The 19,343-nt window shown below is 40.8% G+C and overlaps 1 protein-coding gene across 6 annotated transcripts in view; it reads left to right on the top strand.

The window, feature by feature from the left end:
* The first annotated feature begins 3,620 nt into the window (after nt 1-3,620).
* The window catches only part of DLGAP1 (DLG associated protein 1), a 312,708-nt gene continuing 296,985 nt past the window's right edge, over nt 3,621-19,343 (top strand). For 2 of the 6 annotated variants that reach the window (XM_034996206.1, XM_034996205.1), the window contains exon 1: nt 3,621-4,676. In XM_034996206.1, coding sequence (XP_034852097.1) covers nt 3,717-4,676 — 960 coding nt within the window. In that variant the 5' untranslated portion in view covers nt 3,621-3,716. Of the gene's footprint in view, nt 4,677-9,173; nt 9,267-9,676; nt 9,752-19,343 lie in introns of those variants that run through there. The other 4 variants (XM_034996210.1, XM_034996208.1, XM_034996209.1 and 1 more) reach the window with 2 other exon arrangements.

Below are 19,343 nucleotides of genomic sequence, written 5' to 3'. Positions count from 1 at the left end.
GCAGGATGGAACAAGTGTTGTCCATGGATGTCACTTATAACCCTTAATAGGAGAGGGGAAGAAAGAAGTGGCAGAAAGAAGGGCATGGAAAGGGAGTTTAAGAGTAAGGGAAGGGAAGAATGAGAGAAGGAAGAGCAGGGGCCCCCAGGAATTGTTGAGCCATTGAAGGCTATAGATCATCTGCCCCCACTCCCCAGGAAGCCACCAAATGTGTTGCTTTACCTTATAATCACAAGTTGATCAACTGCCCTTTTCAAAAGACAGGAGAGTAGAAGTGTAAGATTTCCTATAGAAAAATATAACTGGGCCAAATAAGTTGTTTATTTGGCCTGGACCAGAAAGACAGATTGAGCATTTAGAAATGTTTATGATTGTTTATTGCCATTTTTTCATGACCTTGTTTGCCCACATCATAGAGAAAAGGGATTAAGATCTCAGTATCCTTTTTACAAATATTAAGAGGAGGAAAGCTAACTTATTTATCCTTGCTGCAACTTATTACCCTCTAAGAAAATATAAGTGCTTGGCTCTATGTTGAAAATGGCCCACTTACATTTTAGTAAAACTCAAGCTGTGTATGTTTAATTTACAAAACTTATCATTGGCTACATCATTTAACTAATTCATCATGAATGGCTTTGCAAAAGCTCTTCATTTGCTCTGCTAGTCCTCAGGTAACATTATTTTATGTGAAATGCTGTTGCCATACTAAAGATAACTAAATATTGAATAGTGATTGAAATAATTTTGTTCATTTTGGAGTAAATATGTATAATTCATGTTTTCAGCTCTTGCCAGTTTCACATTTTACTTAGCAGAAAGTATCTACCTGAGACCTGGCTACTTCAGAAGGAAATTCTGAAGCATTATTTCATTATTATACGGGGATTCTAATATGTGTAATCATAAGGCTTTTTATGTGACTATAACCCTACTCGGTTGTTATTTTTGTGGGCTTCTTTTTTTACTTTTAAGTCCATATTGAAAAGCAAAAATGTCTTCAACAGGGGCGCCTGGGTGGCTCAGTTGGTTAAGCGACTGCCTTCGGCTCAGGTCATGATCCTGGAGTCCCCAGATCGAGTCCCGCATCGGGCTCCCTGCTCGGCAGGGAGGCTGCTTCTCCCTCTGACCCTCCCCCCTCTCATGTGCTCTCTGTCTCTTTCATTCTCTCTGTCTTAGATAAATAAATAAAATCTTTAAAAAAAAAAAGAAAAAAAATGTCTTCAACAGGACCGTTTTATATAGAGAGACTCCCTCATGCAATGGATTTTTCCATCTAAATTAGTTTGTGCCACAGTTTTGCCAAAAACATGTATCTAATCTTCTTAAATCCCTCCTTACCACAACTCAATCGTAGGATCATAACTTCATACAAAGCAGTCCCAAAGTATTTTATGCAAAAATCTCCTTCATTAGTCTCTCTTCAGTGGGCAAGTTTTGATTTAGCTGACCCACAGGTATCATGAGTCCTTCTTGCCTTTTTATCTCTTTCAGTGTCAGTTTCTTTCTTTCCTTCAGACAGTCTTCTGTCTAGGCATCATGTAGTCGGCAGGGCAGGCAAGCTCCTCAGACTCAGCGTCAAGATAGGTAGAGAACTTCAAGAGGTAGGATGTTCTCTGATGAGCTGTGGAGTCTCAGAAGTCAAAGGTTCACAGAGGCAGAAGGAGCAGCCATCTGCCTGCTCCTCCTGCACTCTGAAACCAATGGTCTCTGGAATACCTATGAGATGGTCCCTTCCTTGTGCATGGCCCTTCTCTCATCACACAGTCCTCTTTTCACTAAATACACCTGACTCAAATCACAGTCTGGACCACATGGGTAAATTCTGCATTGAATAAATATTTTACCCAGTTCACACCATCAGCCAAGCATTTGCTGGGCACATAGCCCCTGCCCTCAAGGAGCTCATAATTTAGTAAACTAACCAATTTTGAAAGATTCCAGTGATTAAAACCCCCCAATCAGTTTTGCTGAGCCATTAATACAGAAGCTGAGAGACTAGGAGGAAAAAGGGGAGTCATAAAGTCTGGATCAAGATTTTCAACATTGTCAGGAAATCCCACATACAGGACAGCCCATAGAATAAATGAGACCTGACCTCTCAAAAGTATGCATTTTTCTTCATTAGGCCATGCGTGTGTGTTTTTATTTGTTGTGGTTGTTTTTAAATTAAACCATTTATCTCTCCCTCTCTGAATATCTGAAATGACGTTAGTGATATTTTGGACAGTCATGCTGGTTTCTCAAGACAACTCCTATAGGAAGCTTTCAAAATAAATCAGGCTGTTAATAGGAACCCAGTCAACTCTCAAAGAAGTTAGAGTCAAAAGAACATACTCTGTCCTGTGGAACAGCAGTCTCTGCTACTAAAGGGAAGACCTGTGCTTGGGATGAGCTGAGTTCCCACCGGTGGATCTGTAGGAGTCACTTCTCTCTGAGGCAGATCTGCCTTCAGGCCCAGGTCCTTTATGTCCTCAGGAACATTTCCAGGGCCTTTCCTTTGGCCATCTTGCTATCACTTGTGAACATTTAACCAGAAACCTTTAAACCAGGAAAAGGAGATGCCATGATATTCAAACTAGCCAATTTAAGTTCTTCAACAGCTCTCTGTTTGTTAAGAAGAAGCTCTTGGGGCACCTGGTGGCTTGGTCAGTTAAGTGTCCGACTCTTGGTTTTGGCCCAGGTCATGATCTCAGGGTCGTGAGATGGAGCCCTGGGTCAGGCTTCTCACTCTGCTTGGTGCCTGCTTAAGATTCTCTCCCTCTGCCCCTTCCCCCATTCTCATCTCCACACTCTGTTTCCCTCTAATGACAGAAAACAGGGGCAGATTTTCTCTAGAGCTCTGATTTATTTGCCACCATTACTGTTTTCAACTCTAATTACTGTGGTGTTGGGGGGTGGGTATTTGCGAGCTGTAATTGTTACTACAGAATTCTAATGGGAAAGCATGTGACAGAAGATAAAAAGATATATCTTCAAGTTATAAGGGGCCAGTCGCTTCTCTTATTTTTTCCATCCACATTTATTTTATTTACATTAATGGAGTACTTACTATGTGTTTACCTAACTGGCCTGGGACTAGGTAGGAGGATAGAAAGGTGATTAAGAAGTAAGCCTACCTGCAAGAGATGAACTAAACCAGCCCAGGAATGCCTGAGACAAACAATTCCACAGGAGCTGAGAGAGTGTGCAGTAGATACCATGGAAACACGGAGGGGAACTAATCTCCCTGCAAGAGGGATCAGCAAAGGCTTCCCAGAGAAACTGAGCCCTAAGGGGTTGTATGCTTTACGCTTAACAGACAGTTAAGACTAAAAGCAGAGAAGCAAGGGAAAGATCCATCCAGTTATTGGAATCCTAGAGGGAGGGGGTTTGCTTTCAAATAATCTTAAAACAATTTAGCATTCCTTTTCCAGGTTTACTAGCTTTCACCCCTCCCATCTCCCGGTATCCGACTGGAGTGGGCTTTCCCACCCTACAGAGGTGATAGAGCTTTTCCAATCATGTATTAAAACTGCTTTCAAGGACCATGCTGAGTTCTTCTGCCAGAAAGGGAACACAGTAGCAGACATTCAAAAGAGCAACATCTACCTACCCAGAGAAGCATTAACCATTTTCCCTCTCTTCTTCTTCTTTGCCTCCAGGTCTTTGCAGAAGACGGGTCTGGAACCTAACCACGGGGTGTCCATGACCCCCGAGGTTGCCGCCCACCAGCAATGAAAGGGTTATCGGGCAGCCGCAGCCACCACCACGGCGTCACCTGCGATTCGGCCTGTGACTCGCTGTCGCACCACTCCTCGGACCGCAAGCCCTACCTGCTGAGCCCGGTGGAGCACCACCCCGCGGACCACCCTTACTACACCCAGCGGAACTCCTTCCAGGCCGAGTGCGTGGGCCCCTTCAGCGACCCGCTGGCCAGCAGCACCTTCCCACGCAGGCACTACACGTCGCAGCAGGAGCTGAAGGACGAGTGCGCCCTGGTGCCCCGCACCCTGGCCACCAAGGCCAACCGCATTCCCGCCAACCTCCTGGACCAGTTTGAGAGGCAGCTGCCGCTCAACCGCGATGGCTACCACACGCTGCAGTACAAGCGCACCGCCGTGGAGCACCGCAGCGACAGCCCCGGCCGCATCCGCCACCTGGTCCACTCGGTCCAGAAGCTCTTCACCAAGTCGCACTCCCTGGAGGGGCCGTCCAAGGGCAGCGTGAACGGGGGCAAAGCCAGCCCCGACGAGACGCAGACGGTGCGGTACGGCAAGCGCAGTAAGAGCAAGGAGCGGCGCGCGGACCCCAAGGCCCGCCCCAACACCTCCCCCGGCTGGTGGAGCTCCGATGACAACCTGGACGGCGACATGTGCATCTACCACGCGCCCTCGGGCGTGATGACCATGGGCAGGTGCCCCGACCGCTCGGCCTCGCAGTACTTCATGGAGGCCTACAACACCATCAGCGAGCAGGCGGTCAAGGCCTCCCGGAGTAACAACGACGTCAAGTGCTCCACCTGTGCCAACCTGCCTGTCAACCTAGACGCGCCGCTCCTGAAGAAGAGCGCGTGGTCCTCCACTCTGACAGTCAGCCGTGCCAGGGAGGTTTACCAGAAAGCCTCGGTTAACATGGACCAGGCCATGGTGAAGTCAGAGTCATGTCAACAAGAACGTTCCTGCCAGTACCTTCAGGTACCATTTATGTCAAGTGATGGATGCTTAGAAATTGTACCTGCTAATTGTGTGGTGTTTTCTCCTGGGCCCTAGTCTTGGCTCTGCTGTGAATTGTCTGCATGAACCTGAGCAAATTATTTAGCGTTTCTCTGGCCAACTGCTCCTATCAGGAAACAAACCGGCTACCCAACTCCATCCAGTTATCTTGAGACACTAGATATAAAAGTGCTTTGAAAAGCATGCCTACATAAAGGCAAGGAGTTATTAATGTTTAGTGTTCCTCTTTCGTCTGAGGGAACATGGGATAGGGAGGTGAGAAAAGGGGAGTCTACACAGAATTTTAAAATAAATCCACCTTTTTTTCTTTTTTTTTCTTTTTTACAAAAGTCAACAATGATCTTTTGAATTTTGGAAGGAGTTTCATTAGATCTATCCAGAGTGGTTTTTTTTCCTTTATGGTAAAATTCTGCCTTAAGCTATTTGTTTGGGAAACTTGATCTATCTTCTCATCACTGTAATTGTTATCACCACCTCCAACACTAACCACACTCCCACCCAAACCCCCACCCCCACCCCCCAGAGCACAGGGAATTGGAACAATGCCCTGGGCCCTGAGGAGGTGAGATCAAGCCAGTTTGGGAACCTGACAAGCACGGCTGCAGAGACCCAGGAAAACGGAGGAGGAAAAGCAGGGGGAAGCAGCCACGAAATAAAATGCAATTAGTGTCAGTGTGTAAATCCCACACACGTATAGACCCAAGGCAAGCCGCTCCTCCTCTTTCAGTCTCCTCATGTCTTTCACTAATGCCCTTCCATTCACTGAACCTAGAAAACGTCAGGAGCAAAGTCTTTTTCTTTTCCCCCTCCCCACCCCACCTCACCCCCGCCCCCCGCCGGGGCCAATTCCTCTATCTGGTAATTGTCATTTTTCCCAAGATAATAACCCTCCCTGAAAAAGGACCCTCATATTTTTCCTTTTCACGGTGTCTTTTTTTCTCTCTTCTCTCCTGTACACCCATCTTTAAAAAAAAAAAAAAGTTTTTACTGGACTATAAAGGCATGCCATAATCATTTCGCACTCTCATCCTAAGAAGAAATGCAAGGAAAAAGTCTTCCACTGAGAAATTCAACTTTTTGCTCTCTGAATTGCTCCTGACAAATCTGGCTCCCTTGAGAATGCCTCTGCCAAGCCCTGAGAATATGCCAGGCAGGCAGTCACCGGGCAAAGACATCCCAGTATTCAGAAGAAGCCACCAACATGCGGATAGTTTTCACAAAGAGCACACAATTCCAATGGTCAGTTTTTCCCACTCAGAGTGGTATTGCCTCATTTACTATAAGGTTGCTAGAGGAGTTAAGCCATCAAGAATTATTAATGGAATTTTAGAGCTAAAGAGTACATCTATTCCAACCTCCTCACTTAGCATAAAAAAATTAGCCTCAAAGAAAAGTAAAGGCTTAGTGGGTTATTCTGTTATATTGTTAGTATAGAGGGAGGAGAGAATCCAAGTCACTTAATTTATAGAAATGACTATAACAAGGGTTACAACTGAAGCTTTAGAAATTGTTTAGGCATATCAATCTTACCCACCACCTAGAATAAAGTATTTTGATTAGAACATCTGTCCTGAAGAAAGGATGGGTAATGAGATAGGAACCCTAGAACAGGATAGTTTATCTATGAAAGTTCTGTAATGGGTGAGAAAACAAACAAACAAACAAAAAAAACACAACAAATTAAAAAAAACCCTGGACTTTAATAAGTAGTGATGAGATTAGATAAGAAATACCAGATTAAGGAAGAAAACTCTACAAGGATCCAGGAACAGCCTTTGTTAGTGACAAAATGCCTTTTATATGCTTGCATGATTGCCTACGTTCTTCTTGCCTCAAATTCCTTTTTCTTTCTTTTTTATGCCTTTTTGCAGTAAAAGGCTCAAGTAGTGGAGAAAAGTGGAAGGATAAGGAAACTGATATTGATTGAAAATCTACAATGTATCAGATGCTATAGCAAATGTTTTCACATTTGTTATTCCATTTAATTTTTAAGATAATCCTGAGAGCTTGATATAATAATCCTCTGATTTTACAAGAAAGGAAACTGAGATGAGAACTATCAAGTGATTTTAAAGCCACATGGCCAATAAGTTGAAGAACTGAGAATTAGACTTATATCTATTTGATGCAAAATAGCTCTTTCCAGTACATCCCAGCACAGCCCTGGAATCAAGGGCATGAAAATAGTGAACAGGAGGGGAAAAAAATCTGTAGAGCAAACATATTATTATTAAAAGCTTTTCAGTAAAATGAGAATGAAAGCTTGAAGATTTAAGTATGAGATTTAGTATCGTAGCATTATTAGATCTCATATTCAAAAGATTTGGGAATTCTGTTTTCAAGGTATTTACCTTCCTTGAAGCCAGTTTTTTAATGAAATATTTGAGGCTTCCAGAGAGGTATAAAGAAAAATAATAATAAAACAAACCCAGTTATATGTAACCCAGCTGGAGAAATAAAACATTAATTACAATGGATCACTTATATACCTTCCCCAATCCCATTTCCTTCCCTTCGTCCCCAGAGTAACAGCTAATCTGACTCACTACCCAAAGGACCTTTGCTTTTAATTCTGAAGTTATTGAAAGATTGAAAGAAATTAATATTTTCTATCATACATTGGGCAATAATTAACACTGGGCCAAGCTAGTTAAACCCTTTAAATATAAACCGAGCTCAAAGGCACACCTTCTTTAATAAATATTGACATTTATTGAGCTCCTATTCTGTGTGAGGCTTTCAGACTGGAAAAAAAAATTTCCGTATTTCAGTGTGAGCAGGTAGTGGGTCTAGCAGACAAACTAAATGTACAACAGTGTGTTCTTCCCACCCAGCATGCAGAGTTAGTTAAAGGGCTCCTCGGAAGAAGGGGAAGAAGGAGTTGCACGTTCACAGGGGGAGGGAGGAGAACAGGAAACTCCTAAAACTGGAAATTCTGTCCAGCTCTCTTCTTTCTTTAGAAAAAAGAGTGACTCCACCATCCTACCGAAGCTCCTCTCAGGAAGACAGGTATAGCCAGCCCCTGCCCGCTCCCATGCAATGATTTCATTTATAAGCTCATTCTTAGAAGCAAATTTGGGGAAATGAAGAAAAAAATGTTTTCCAGTTCTATTATCTTAATTACCAACTAATAGTGAAACTGGATTTACAAATGTTTGACTTCAACCTCACAAAGTTTAGTGGATAAAGCACTGAACTTCAAAGGAGAGGGTCTACGTTCTAGTCCCTGCTTGCCATTAACGGGTGAGCGGTCACTGATTAGCCAGTGACCATCATCTCAGCTCTCTGGGTCTCCTTCCTCTGCTATAAGATGAGGCATTTGGCCTAGAGGACCTGCGATCTGAGTTCACATTTTTAACCTCCTTAGTTACATACGAGGAGTACTAATTAGAGCAATTTTCAAGAGTTGCAAGGCCTGGAAACTCTCATGTAATACATGTCTACCAAAAGTACATGTTTTTCCAGTGTTATCTAATTTGCTCTGTAAAACTCTGTGAAGTATTTTACAGTTGAAGAAACTGAGATTTAGTAAATGAGGTTAAGTAGCTTGCCTAAGGACACACAGTTCATACGCGGCAACATGGAGGGTCAGAACAGACTCATCTGCCTTCAAAGCCTGGGGTTTTCGCTCTACCATGTCCAACCCCGACCGGTTCCAAATATAAAACAGAGGGAGGAAGTGGCATGTATCAAATACTTGTTATGTGCCAGAAACCACACAGTATCTCATTTCATACCTGAAATAACTTTGTAAAGTATTATGTTTACTCCAGCTTTGCAGGTGACTAAACTAAGGCACGAACAATGAAATCACTTACTCAGGAAGGCATAAATAGTAAGTAAAAGAGCTAAGACTTGCTCCGAGATCCGTCTGAGTCTAAAATGTGCTCCAGGAATGGAAATAAATGCTTTTTACTTTCATTTTATTCCCTGCTTTATTCTGTAGCAAATGTTTGCACTCCCTTGACCTCATCTCTGTATGTGCAGTTAGGCATGCAGGTACAGGAAATGTGACCCATCTTAGACAAGCAACCGAAGGACTGATCTGTCCCTGGTTTGATTCGAGACTGCACAAAGGTTAAATTAATAGTCACCAATAGTAGAATCTAAATACGAGCAAAGTTCTGATTCTCTCTTTGGAGAATTACCACCTGGAATTACTTTAACTTTAGCCATTACCATGGTTATACAGAAAATGAGGAGTCTGTAGGTATTTGGCCTCTGATTGACATTGATTTAGAAATAAAATACTGTAGCTTGAAATTATGGCAAGATCCAGTTAATACAGTCAATTGTGATCTGTGCTCACTCACAAGCTGTTTGTAGTTAATAAAAAAAAAAAAAAAGACTCCCTTTTTTTCCCCCAATATTGTTATTTTTAAATGTCAAGAATCAGATGTCGGCTGTTTAGAATCTTGTACCCCTGCCAGGGACTGGTACAGGGTTTGGAGCAGGGACATGGATTTGAAGACATTAAAACTGTTTAATTCTCAGTTGAGATGTGGTTGGCTTTTATACATTTGGAATAGAGCATTTATGGCACATCTCCGGGTAAGTGCTAATAGTTAAGTAAATAAAATAGGAATGGGCTGGGAGGAGTAAAAGGAGTTTTTGTTGTTGTTTTGTTTTGCTCTAAATGAGCAGGATTCTTGGTTCTGTATATGCCTCTTTATGTGAACGTTCTGTGTTGAGTGACTAGCATCTAAAGCCATTCAGAGGAGCAAGATTTTAGATTTCCAACTGTTAACCTGAAAAAAAAAAAAAATCCCTTCAATCATGTATTTTGCATTCATCCAGCAGCAGAAACAGGAAAAGGGAAACAAAACGCTCTCTCCGGTAGAAGTAGAGACACACAGGGAGAGAGAGAGAGAGAGAGAGAGAGAGAGAGAGAGAGAGAGAGAGAGCAAGACAGAGACGGAGAAAGAAAGCCACTCTCAGAGATGAAATTTTAGGAGAGCGAAATGATCGACCTTTTTAAGGCTGAGTGGGTTTCTTCAGTTTGTGTGCAAGTTTCAAGAAATGGAAGGACTGACCAGGTTTGGGTACAACTCTTTTATTACTTTGTATTTGGTGATAGTGTGTTGTTGGTTTGAGTGGGGTTTTCTTTTGGGGGGAGGGGATAGTTTTTGTTATTTTATGTCTTCTCTAAATAATAGCTGGTAAGACTGAAAGAGCTAATAAACTAATGTATATACAGATGGTAAGTAAACAGGTTGAGACACTGGATACCTACCAATTGGTGTCTCCAGAGAGGCTACATAAAATCTTTCATGGACACATTTGATCTAAGATGCTAGGTGCTATTAGAGGATATTGTGTAGCTACTGATTGAAATGTGATCAGTTGTTTTCCATGGCAAGGATCCTAAATGCTTCCTGAATGCTTACTGTTCCTCTGCAAAATTAAAATTTCTGGAAGGCTGGGTGTTTTTTTTTTTCCTTTTTCTTCCTTTTCCTTCCTTCCTTCTTGGGGTTTTTTGTTGGGTTTTTTTGTTTGTTTGTTTGTTTTTGTTTTTTGTTTTTTGTCTCTTGGTTAAATTAGACTCCACAAAAGATCACTGAAGAATCATTCATAACATGCATGAACCCAGGATTTTTTTTTTCCAGTGCAAGTACAACTATTTTTCAAAATTTTGTTCAAGATTATTTCAATCTTTGCCTAGTGGGAGTTTTTCCTTCCCTGGCTGAGGTTTTCTTTCCTCTTGTTTTAGAACAATTTAAATTATATTAAATCAATTAAAACTATTTATGTGAAATGTGTGACAGTGCTGAGCAATTCTGCTAGTGACTTAGGTTACTTGGTTACTGCAATGCTTGCTTGCTGCCTTTTTTAAAAAAAAAAACGTCAACCACATTAATTAATAATTTTCTTTATTTTTAATTTTAATTGCTTTAATAATACATTAAGGAGTGTCAGGATTCTTGAATGTATTTCCTTCTTGGCTTACACAATCTTCTCCCTGTTTTTTCACTGATCTTAGTAAATATATCCTCTTTGTTGATAGGGAAAAAGGTTACTTCTGCCTGATCCTAACTTTGAATGTAGAATCAAATGCGCAGCTAGCAGAATCCTGGTAATTCTCTCTCATTCTAATTCTCACTATTGCCCATATCCAAATAATAGTGGAGATGTGGGGGAGACAATTGGCAAAACATTGTCAGAAAGCAGGGGTCCAGAAAGAGTCAGTGGTAGCCAAAGGAAGCTCGAAAAAGAAATAGGAAATCCTTCTTTAAATTTGTTAAAGAAACTTTATGATTCTTGGTCTGCAATTTCATTATTCTAAAGTACTTAGCCACCATCAAAGGTTCCGTAACACATGTTTTCTGATCAGACAGAGTCCAATCTACTAATGGAAGGTATAGCGCTGGTTAGCACAGAAGAGAAAAAATTAGCCTTGGATCTCTTCATGGCCAGTGGCCTTTATTTCCTCTTTCTCTATCCTCTTTAGAAAACAGGTTGCTTGGTTGCAAATTAAAGGCAAAAGCTCCAGGTAATCCTTCACATTCTCTGGAGAAATATTCATCCATAATCTCTTGTCCCACTTGAGATCATAGCTTTGCACAACTTTACACAAACAGTGATCTGTGAATGGTAGAGCACACTGGTCTTTTGTTCGAGAGTTTATAGGGGCTACTAAAAAATATATGCAGTACTACCAAGTTGGCTTTGATTTGGTGATTAGATTAGGTTTTCACTATTTTGTTTTAGGTCCAAAGGCAACAACCTCTCTTAGTAGGTTATTGTGCTTCCTAGTATGCTGTTGAATCATGGAGAAATTCCATCTTTTTAGGTCTAAACAGTTGAAACCAGAACTTCACGTGGTTCAAACCACAATACCCCTTGGTCAGATTTTTTTCTGTCATTTGCCAGCTTGGTAGAGAAAAATTAAAATTGGCCTTTTCAGGTAAAACCAAGATAACAATGATATCCACAGAGTTATGTGACCTCACTGATTTGTATTACTCATTTGAAACTTTGAACCCATAACTTCTCCCATTGGATAAAAATAATATGTGTGTGTAACTTCCCATCCACGGCTCATTTATCTGATTCTCATGATCATCTTGCTCATCCCCTATCATTAGGTTCTGTCCCTAGTAACTGCCATTTGGAACACCGTTATGGCACGGGAAAATTTTTTTTAGTTTATTTTTGTAAATGCATATTTAAATGTTTTTATAAATTCTTAGACTGAAGCCACAGTGGGGGTGGGAGGTGTGCTTTAATTTTTTTCAAGGAATGATTTATTCTCCTTGAACCCAGTCCTCTCTCTAGCTAAAAGGTAAAGATATAAAGAATGAATTAATTGCTATTATACAATTAACAAAGGTAAAAGAGGGAATATAGTTTAAAGAGAAACATGTCATCTTGCTCCTTGTGTTGCTTTTGACTAGTTTTTTATTTCTGGTATTTTTTAACTCTTCTTTCTTCGAGAACATTTGTATGACCAAGGAAATTCCGATTCTTTGGTCTTTTAAGTATAAGAATATATAAAACTACCTTTAAAAACAGTTGTTTTTTTAATTTGCTCAAGTTAAGCAGTATACCCTACTTTGTTTCCATTTCTAAGATAAAGAAACTTCTAATTACATTTGCAAAATAAGATGTCTAGACAAGTAGATTTTTTTCTTTCATGCACTTGAAGTCACTATTCTCTATCAGTTGAAGTTTCTACTCACTGTTCTCACAGAATTAGGAAATTTCCTACAAATTCAGTCTTGTGACATCACAGAACTGTCTGTGAAGCAGAATTACGTGGAGTCCAGTGTTACCATATGTAGTATGCATGTGTACAGATCTATCTATACACATTATACCTGCATAGACATCCCTGCACCCATACTTCAAAATTTGCATTTATATGTATGCTTTCTTTGATCTCTGATTCATGACATAGGATCCATTGTAAACACACAATTTCACAATGTCCATGGAAGAAGAATGACTATAAAGTGGGGAATCACATTTTTCAAAAATCTCACTAGAAAACTCATTACTTTGCCTTTACACTGATTTTATCGAATTTCATCTCAGACCATTAGTATAAACCAGTTAGGGGTGTCCTACTTCCCTGGTGTGAGGAGAAATCCCTTTCATACAAAGAGACATCCAACAACAATGAAAGGAAATGACTTCTGCTCTGCTTGCTTTTTTTTTTTCTCCCACTGTTTAATATTGGCTTGCAGAATTGTCTAACTGCTCCCTGATTTTACTCTCCTAGTGCCTAAAATCTGCGTAAAAAATCAAGCAGGTTTTGTTTTTTTTGTTTTTAGAAAAATGATAGTGTTAGCATTTTAGAACCTCCTCATTGGAAGGCCATCTGGTATACCATCTTATTTACAAATTTCTCCTTGCAAGGTGGATATAGCAATTCCCTGCCTACCTATTTCTCATCTAATAATCACCTTATGGAAGAATTCTTTGAGATTATTTCATCCAACACCCTCTTTCTAAAAATGACAAAAATAAACCCTAGGGAGACACCTTGGCTGATACAAGATCAGTCATCTTGTCGGTAGCAGGCTGAAACCAGCATACTCACTGTCCAGCTACAGCCCTGTTCTTTTTCACATTATGTCTCACACATCTGTGCAAACCTTTAAGGCTCTTTTCAAAGACTAGTTTACCCATCCTTACCACATCTTTTTAAGGCAGTGGGGTCAAGGCACAAGGAGGCAAAGGGAGGAAAGACTGATCTCAAATTTAGATTTGAAGCATGTTTATGGCTTAAAAGATTCACAAGAGATGAAAACAGTTGTTAACTAAATGATTACCTGCAATTTATAATTCTGTGGTTACTAATGGGGCAAGGTAGTAAATTTTTAACTTCTGAAAAATAGAAATAGGTATATTTCTCCTGTTATCCCTGTCAGTCCTTCCTGCATCTCAGTGGTCTCATTATGAATAAACCATGTACCAAAGGAGGACAAATGGAGCAGAAATGCCCCATGTTTGGATATGTCATCTTTAAGCACTACACTTGGAGTTCTGGGACTGGTCTCTGAAGACCATGTACTTTCTCTGGATCTTACACTATCTTGGTAGCCAGCTCCCCACACCTCTCACCTTACTTTTCTGGGATAAAAATTGCTAACATAGATGGGACCATAAGTGTAAAATCATATATATGCATAGCCACTTGCTCTGTCCTGGAATATTTAGGACAATGATTCCTTAACTTTATGTGCACAACAATCACCTTGAAAGTGGCTAAAAAATGAGGATTTCTGACATCAACCCAAAAGATTCTGAATCTGTCGTTCTGGGGTGATTCCAACACAGAGACCAATCTAAGAGCCACACTGTAACCCAAGTCTAGGGAACTATCAGATTACATTTATCATTATATTTACTGAAGGGGGCAGTAGAGTCTAACAGATGAAAATGAGGGCTTCAGGTGCCCCATTAGCTTTACTATCACTGCTGACTTCCAACATGATTTTGGCCTCCCTTCACTTAGTACTTCCATTTCTATACCTGTAAAATGGGCATGATGAGATGACTCTTTTGTTTGCTCATGTCCTAGAAAAAAATTCATTTCTGATTTGGGCAATAAACGAAAAACAGTGTGAAATGTTTTGGGTTTACAAATCTTCAGATATAAAAATGCTTCACTGCTTCTTCATGTGTTTCATGTGCCATAACACTTTTTATATTTTGCTTGACCCAACTTTCATTAAACCAGGATTATGTCGAGCACATCTGATTCCCTGGTAAAGGAAAGCTCTCTCCCAGCATCAGATGCCAGTCAGTCTTCATCCCCATGTAGGTTCAAGGCTCCTTTGCCCATGTTCCAACTGAACACACGATGCTTTTGTCCACAGATGAAAAGATCACAAAGGGTAGATCTTTTGCCAGCTCAGCATCAGTGGGTCAGGTTTTCCCATGGCTTATATTTGCCCAAAGAACACAATCCTTCTGGCTTCCTGAAGCTTTAGTTTGTTCATGAAGACCTGCTTTTGCTTTCATACCTTAAGTCTGCCAAGACTGCCTTATTCCAAGCAGCTTTGGTAAGTCAACAGGACAAGTGTAATCAACAGCTATGGAACTTGTCTACAAGGGGACTCTATCCATTTGCCTCCCTTAATGACTCATCCAGGTGTTCTGAGGAGTATTTCCACACACGACTTTGATGGGTGGGCATTCTTCCACCACTGCTAGCAGATGACCACAGGCCCTTGTCCACCTCTCTTTTTTGCTCAGGCCCAAAGTCCCATATGAATCGCCTCCATTCCCAAGCTAGCTACACATAGGCCACCTTCCAGCACTAAATAGGTACAGAGAGAGGTAAGCCTTTCAAGTCCCTTTACAAATCCCAACTACGTTTAATCTTTGGAGAATTAATGTCTTTTTTTTTTCTTTTTCTCTCCTGAACTAGTACAAGTTTAGCTGGCTTTTCCATAACTCAGGGGGTGTCAGTGAAAGTAACTGTCATTTGTTTGCAAATGAAACCTGAGCTTTCTGAAAATGATTCCCATGTAAAATCTTTCCCCCATAACACTCCTCCAGCCTTCCAGTTGATTTTAGATAGTTTCCTGTTCTCCCACCTCTTGGAAGTATTCCATGGCACGCTGAGCAGACACTTTTCGTCAAAAAAACCTATAAATAGCTGATTTTTCCTGCTTGCTGCCTTCTCTCTAAGGCTTTCACAAAGGAGGTGAAACAAATCCACCAAAAACAAGAACCCTCTGCAAGGGGTGTGTGGTGAGGCTTATAAAAATTCAGATCCATAGGCCGAAAATTGTCGTGTAGGTCGCTTTGCCATATTTGGCTTATGCAATTGCTGCACAGAAAAGGAAACATTTTATTTCATGCCAGATGATCTCATGAACTGAACAATCAATCAAAAATGTCTCCTATGAGCTTTCATGCTTCTTTAAAAATACATATTTTGACTTTTCATGCTGCTTTTTAAAAAAAATCCCAAAGCCAACTATTAATAGATTCCATTGGTAAATCTAGATAACCTGTGGCCGTTCCATGGTAGGAAATTGGAAACTCCATCCTTGTTTCTCCTCCAAATTGACCTTGCTTGCCTTCTCTTTGTCCTCTATGCCCCACCCATCAGTAATATCACCCCATCTCACAGAGTGGTGTTATGGAACTCCCTGGAAGACTGTGTGCATGCTGGGCAAGACCTTAATAACGCCCTTCACTGATCTTACTGCAGTGACCCTCAGAAAGCAGTTATATGAGGTTAATTATACTGCTTCCTACTTCTACCTCCCCATCCCCTGCACCCTACTGAGCACAAGAGAATTGGGCTTAGCTGTGCTTTCTCTTGTTCCTGTCTTCCTCGTCTCTCTTCTTCCCTGATTTTTTAGGTAGCTATTTTATTATATAATTGGGAATGGAAGACTACCCCAAAACCATACTTACAAGGAGGAAACTGAGGCCTGGAGAAATTAACTAGCTCGCCCATGGCTCCTCAAGCAGTGCAGAAGCAGGGCCAACAGGAGATTTTTCCCAGTCCCTCTTACCTCACGTTAGCGCTCCGCACTCATGTAGCACCAGGCGTTCATTTATCTTGGTATTCTGTGTGTTCAAGAAATTCTGCTGCCTGCCCCACCCCTGCTTTTCACACTCCAGGCACTGACTAGGTCTAATTTTGTTGTGGTTTAGTCTGTGGCTAGAGTTTCTGGAGAGTGCATCTCGTTGTGCCTTTCTTCTTTATGAATTCCCAGCAAGCGTGCACAGTCAATAGAAGCAGGTGTCAGAAAGAACTTCGATGGCCAGTTAGCCCAGTGCTTTTTACACTTCTGAAACATGGAATTTCTTGTTCAGATGCAGCCAACTTTATGAAACAATTTAAAATAGAAGCAAGAGTAGGAAGATTCAAATCCAAATCCCTTCCCCCTCAATCCACTGCCCTGCTAAAACCCTGATCAAAGTCCAAAATATGTTAGGTAGCTATCCCAAGGTTGGTAAGTTTAGCAACAACAGCTCTCCCCAGGTGCAGTCCTGGTGCCCCATCCATGAAAACAGCCGATCATGGGGCACCCAGAGTTCCAGATTGAGTCACACTATAAAATCACTTCTTGGCTTTGACAGGCAAATTCTTATATCACCTCATACCTTCTTCCTTGCCTGTGACCCAGAGAGAGGAACTGACATTTTTGAGAACACACAGGGCCCTTGATTCCTTTCCATAGCACCATACTGAGCATCTTCTCATCTCCATTACATGCCAGATGCTCTTGCATGTGATAACGAATGATGGCAATGAGAAAAAGAAGGCAGAGAAAAGGCGATTGAAAAAGTTCTACGGGCCTATGCTTAATATATATTGTCCTTATTTCTGAAAGTTAGTGGGGTAGCTGTTCATACCCTCATTATACACAAAATGGGGTAACTAATTTGCTTGAGATTATACTACTAGTATGTGACATAATGGAGATTTAAACCCTGCTCTGATTCCAAAATCTGTTCACTTTCCAGCATATCATGCTGCCTCTACTTTGGAAATATTCCATTTGTTCTTTTCCTGAAGGATTGTTTCTTGATGAGAATCTATTTTAATAACAATTTTAAAAATGATCAGCTATGGTGAGGGGCACCTGGGTGGCTCAGTTAAGTGTCTGCCTTGGGGTCAGGTCATGATCCCCGGGTCCTGGGATTGAGCCCTATGTCAGGCTCCCTGCTTAGCAGGGAGCCTGCTTCTCCTTCTGCCACTCTCTCACTCTCTCAAATAAATAAATAAAATCTTTTTTTTAAAAAAGGATCAACTATGGTGAAAAAACAGAACCTGCCTCTAGGACTGGCTATAAATTTAAGTCTAGTTTGGAAAGTGGCCATGTTAGAAAGCAAGGAACATGTGAGATTTGTTTACAAAGTCAGACAGACAAACTGTTAAATTGTAGTAGAACAATATTATTTCATGTAACTGGAAAATTATACCTCAATCTATGAAACAACCATCTCTCAAGGTTGTTTTGATTATTATTTGTTTCAATGGGAAACAACATTATTGACCCCTTGAGACTGCCAACCTGACTGTAGTTATGATGTTGTTGATAACACTGTAAAGTTATGTCCAAATAAATGCAGTATTAAATGCCTATTTAATATCCTTTGCTTGGTTTAATGTAGGGATGTTTGCGCCCATGAGAAGTGATTTCACTGAAATGATGAGGAAATGAACTAGGAATCCCCAAATCCAATTCCTCTATAAGTCACTATGACTTTATATTTTGTCCTTTTGGGAGACCAGAGTGTTATTTCTCAGGCATATTGTGAGTCAGAATTCTGCTTTGGTGCATGAGCTCCATATATCCCAAGTTGTTAACTAAATATTTAAGAAGTTCACCAATTTTACTCTTTGTTAAATTACTACTCTAGATCTTAAGGAAAAGATAAGTTCCCCTATAGGTCTACCTTTAGAATGCTTCTTAATTACCTATAAACATATAACTTAATTGAGTCGTATAATATACAGTGCAGAGCACTCATGTATGTCACCTTAGAGGTGGCTGCATATATCCAATAAATATATGCTGTTCGGGGATGTTAGTAGAGTTTAAACTAAATTCTTATAATACGTAACAATATGGAATGGTCAGACTTCAGAAATGCATCAGTATAAAAGAACTGATAAAATGCAGTTAAGTCATGAACTTGAAAGTTAATGTAGTCTGTATTATCCCACTTCTCAACTCATTTGGGATTTTTCCTCATGTACATATATCTCACTGCAGGTAATTCAGTGTTCTAGGAAGCCCTTACTTAATGCCCTCCCCTCTTTGTTTAAACCCAGATGAAATTCATCTGAAGGAATGGATACAGTCTTAATATGTCCCATAGCCTCCACCTTCTCTTGGTTCAATATTTTATAAAATACCCTCATGCATAGGAATGAAATGTTAAGAATTCACTAAAATTAAACCACACCAATTTAATTGCATTTAATTAGATTAATGGATGAATAGAATGTAGCATTGTATTTCTTAGCTTCAACCAGGGACGAATCCACCCAACTATCAAAATATGTAGTCCCTTTGCATTACCTAGATCATAAGTGTATAATAAAAATTTTTGTTAAGTGGTTTAATAGAATTGCCATTCTCAACAAGCCTTTCATTTGACCGAGATTTATTTAGCGACTGTGTGACCTGGACTGAAATCTGGGAGAGGTGACTAGATCAACGGGGGAAAGGAAAGACCAGTTTGGGGAAAGGGACACAACACATAAGGTAGCCACCCACCCAACTTGTGAAAATAAGTAAATGAAGGACAGGATTTGGTTTGTAGTTGACAAAATGATATAGGATATTTTTTTCTAAAATACTCAAATTTCCCAAAGATGAAGGATACATTTAGCCTGGAGGCCAAACCCAAACAATTTAACTCTCTGAGCAGTATTTCTAAGGATGAGCAATGGTACAAGGGAAGAAAGAACAGGGAAAAACTCCCCAGAGAGGCCTAGAAGGCATCAGATATCAACCAGGCTGAGCCCAACTACTAGGCTTCTGGCCCCAGAGGCAGTGGGGCTGCCCAGGCCCTCTAGAAGAAATCTGGGCAGAGAGCAGAGCCCTGGTGGTAAGTGGAGGCATCCTCCCATTCATTCCGCATCTGGTACTCAGCTCAGCCACAGGCCAGCAAGACGGGATGGTGGGATTCTGTAGATGGCCA

The sequence above is a fragment of the Mirounga leonina genome, unplaced genomic scaffold (genome assembly GCF_011800145.1).
Source record: "Mirounga leonina isolate KUSES-001 unplaced genomic scaffold, KU_Mleo_1.0 Mir_93, whole genome shotgun sequence".
In the NCBI taxonomy this organism is placed as follows: Eukaryota; Metazoa; Chordata; class Mammalia; order Carnivora; family Phocidae; genus Mirounga; species Mirounga leonina.
This window is presented reverse-complemented; position numbering and strand designations above follow the sequence as displayed.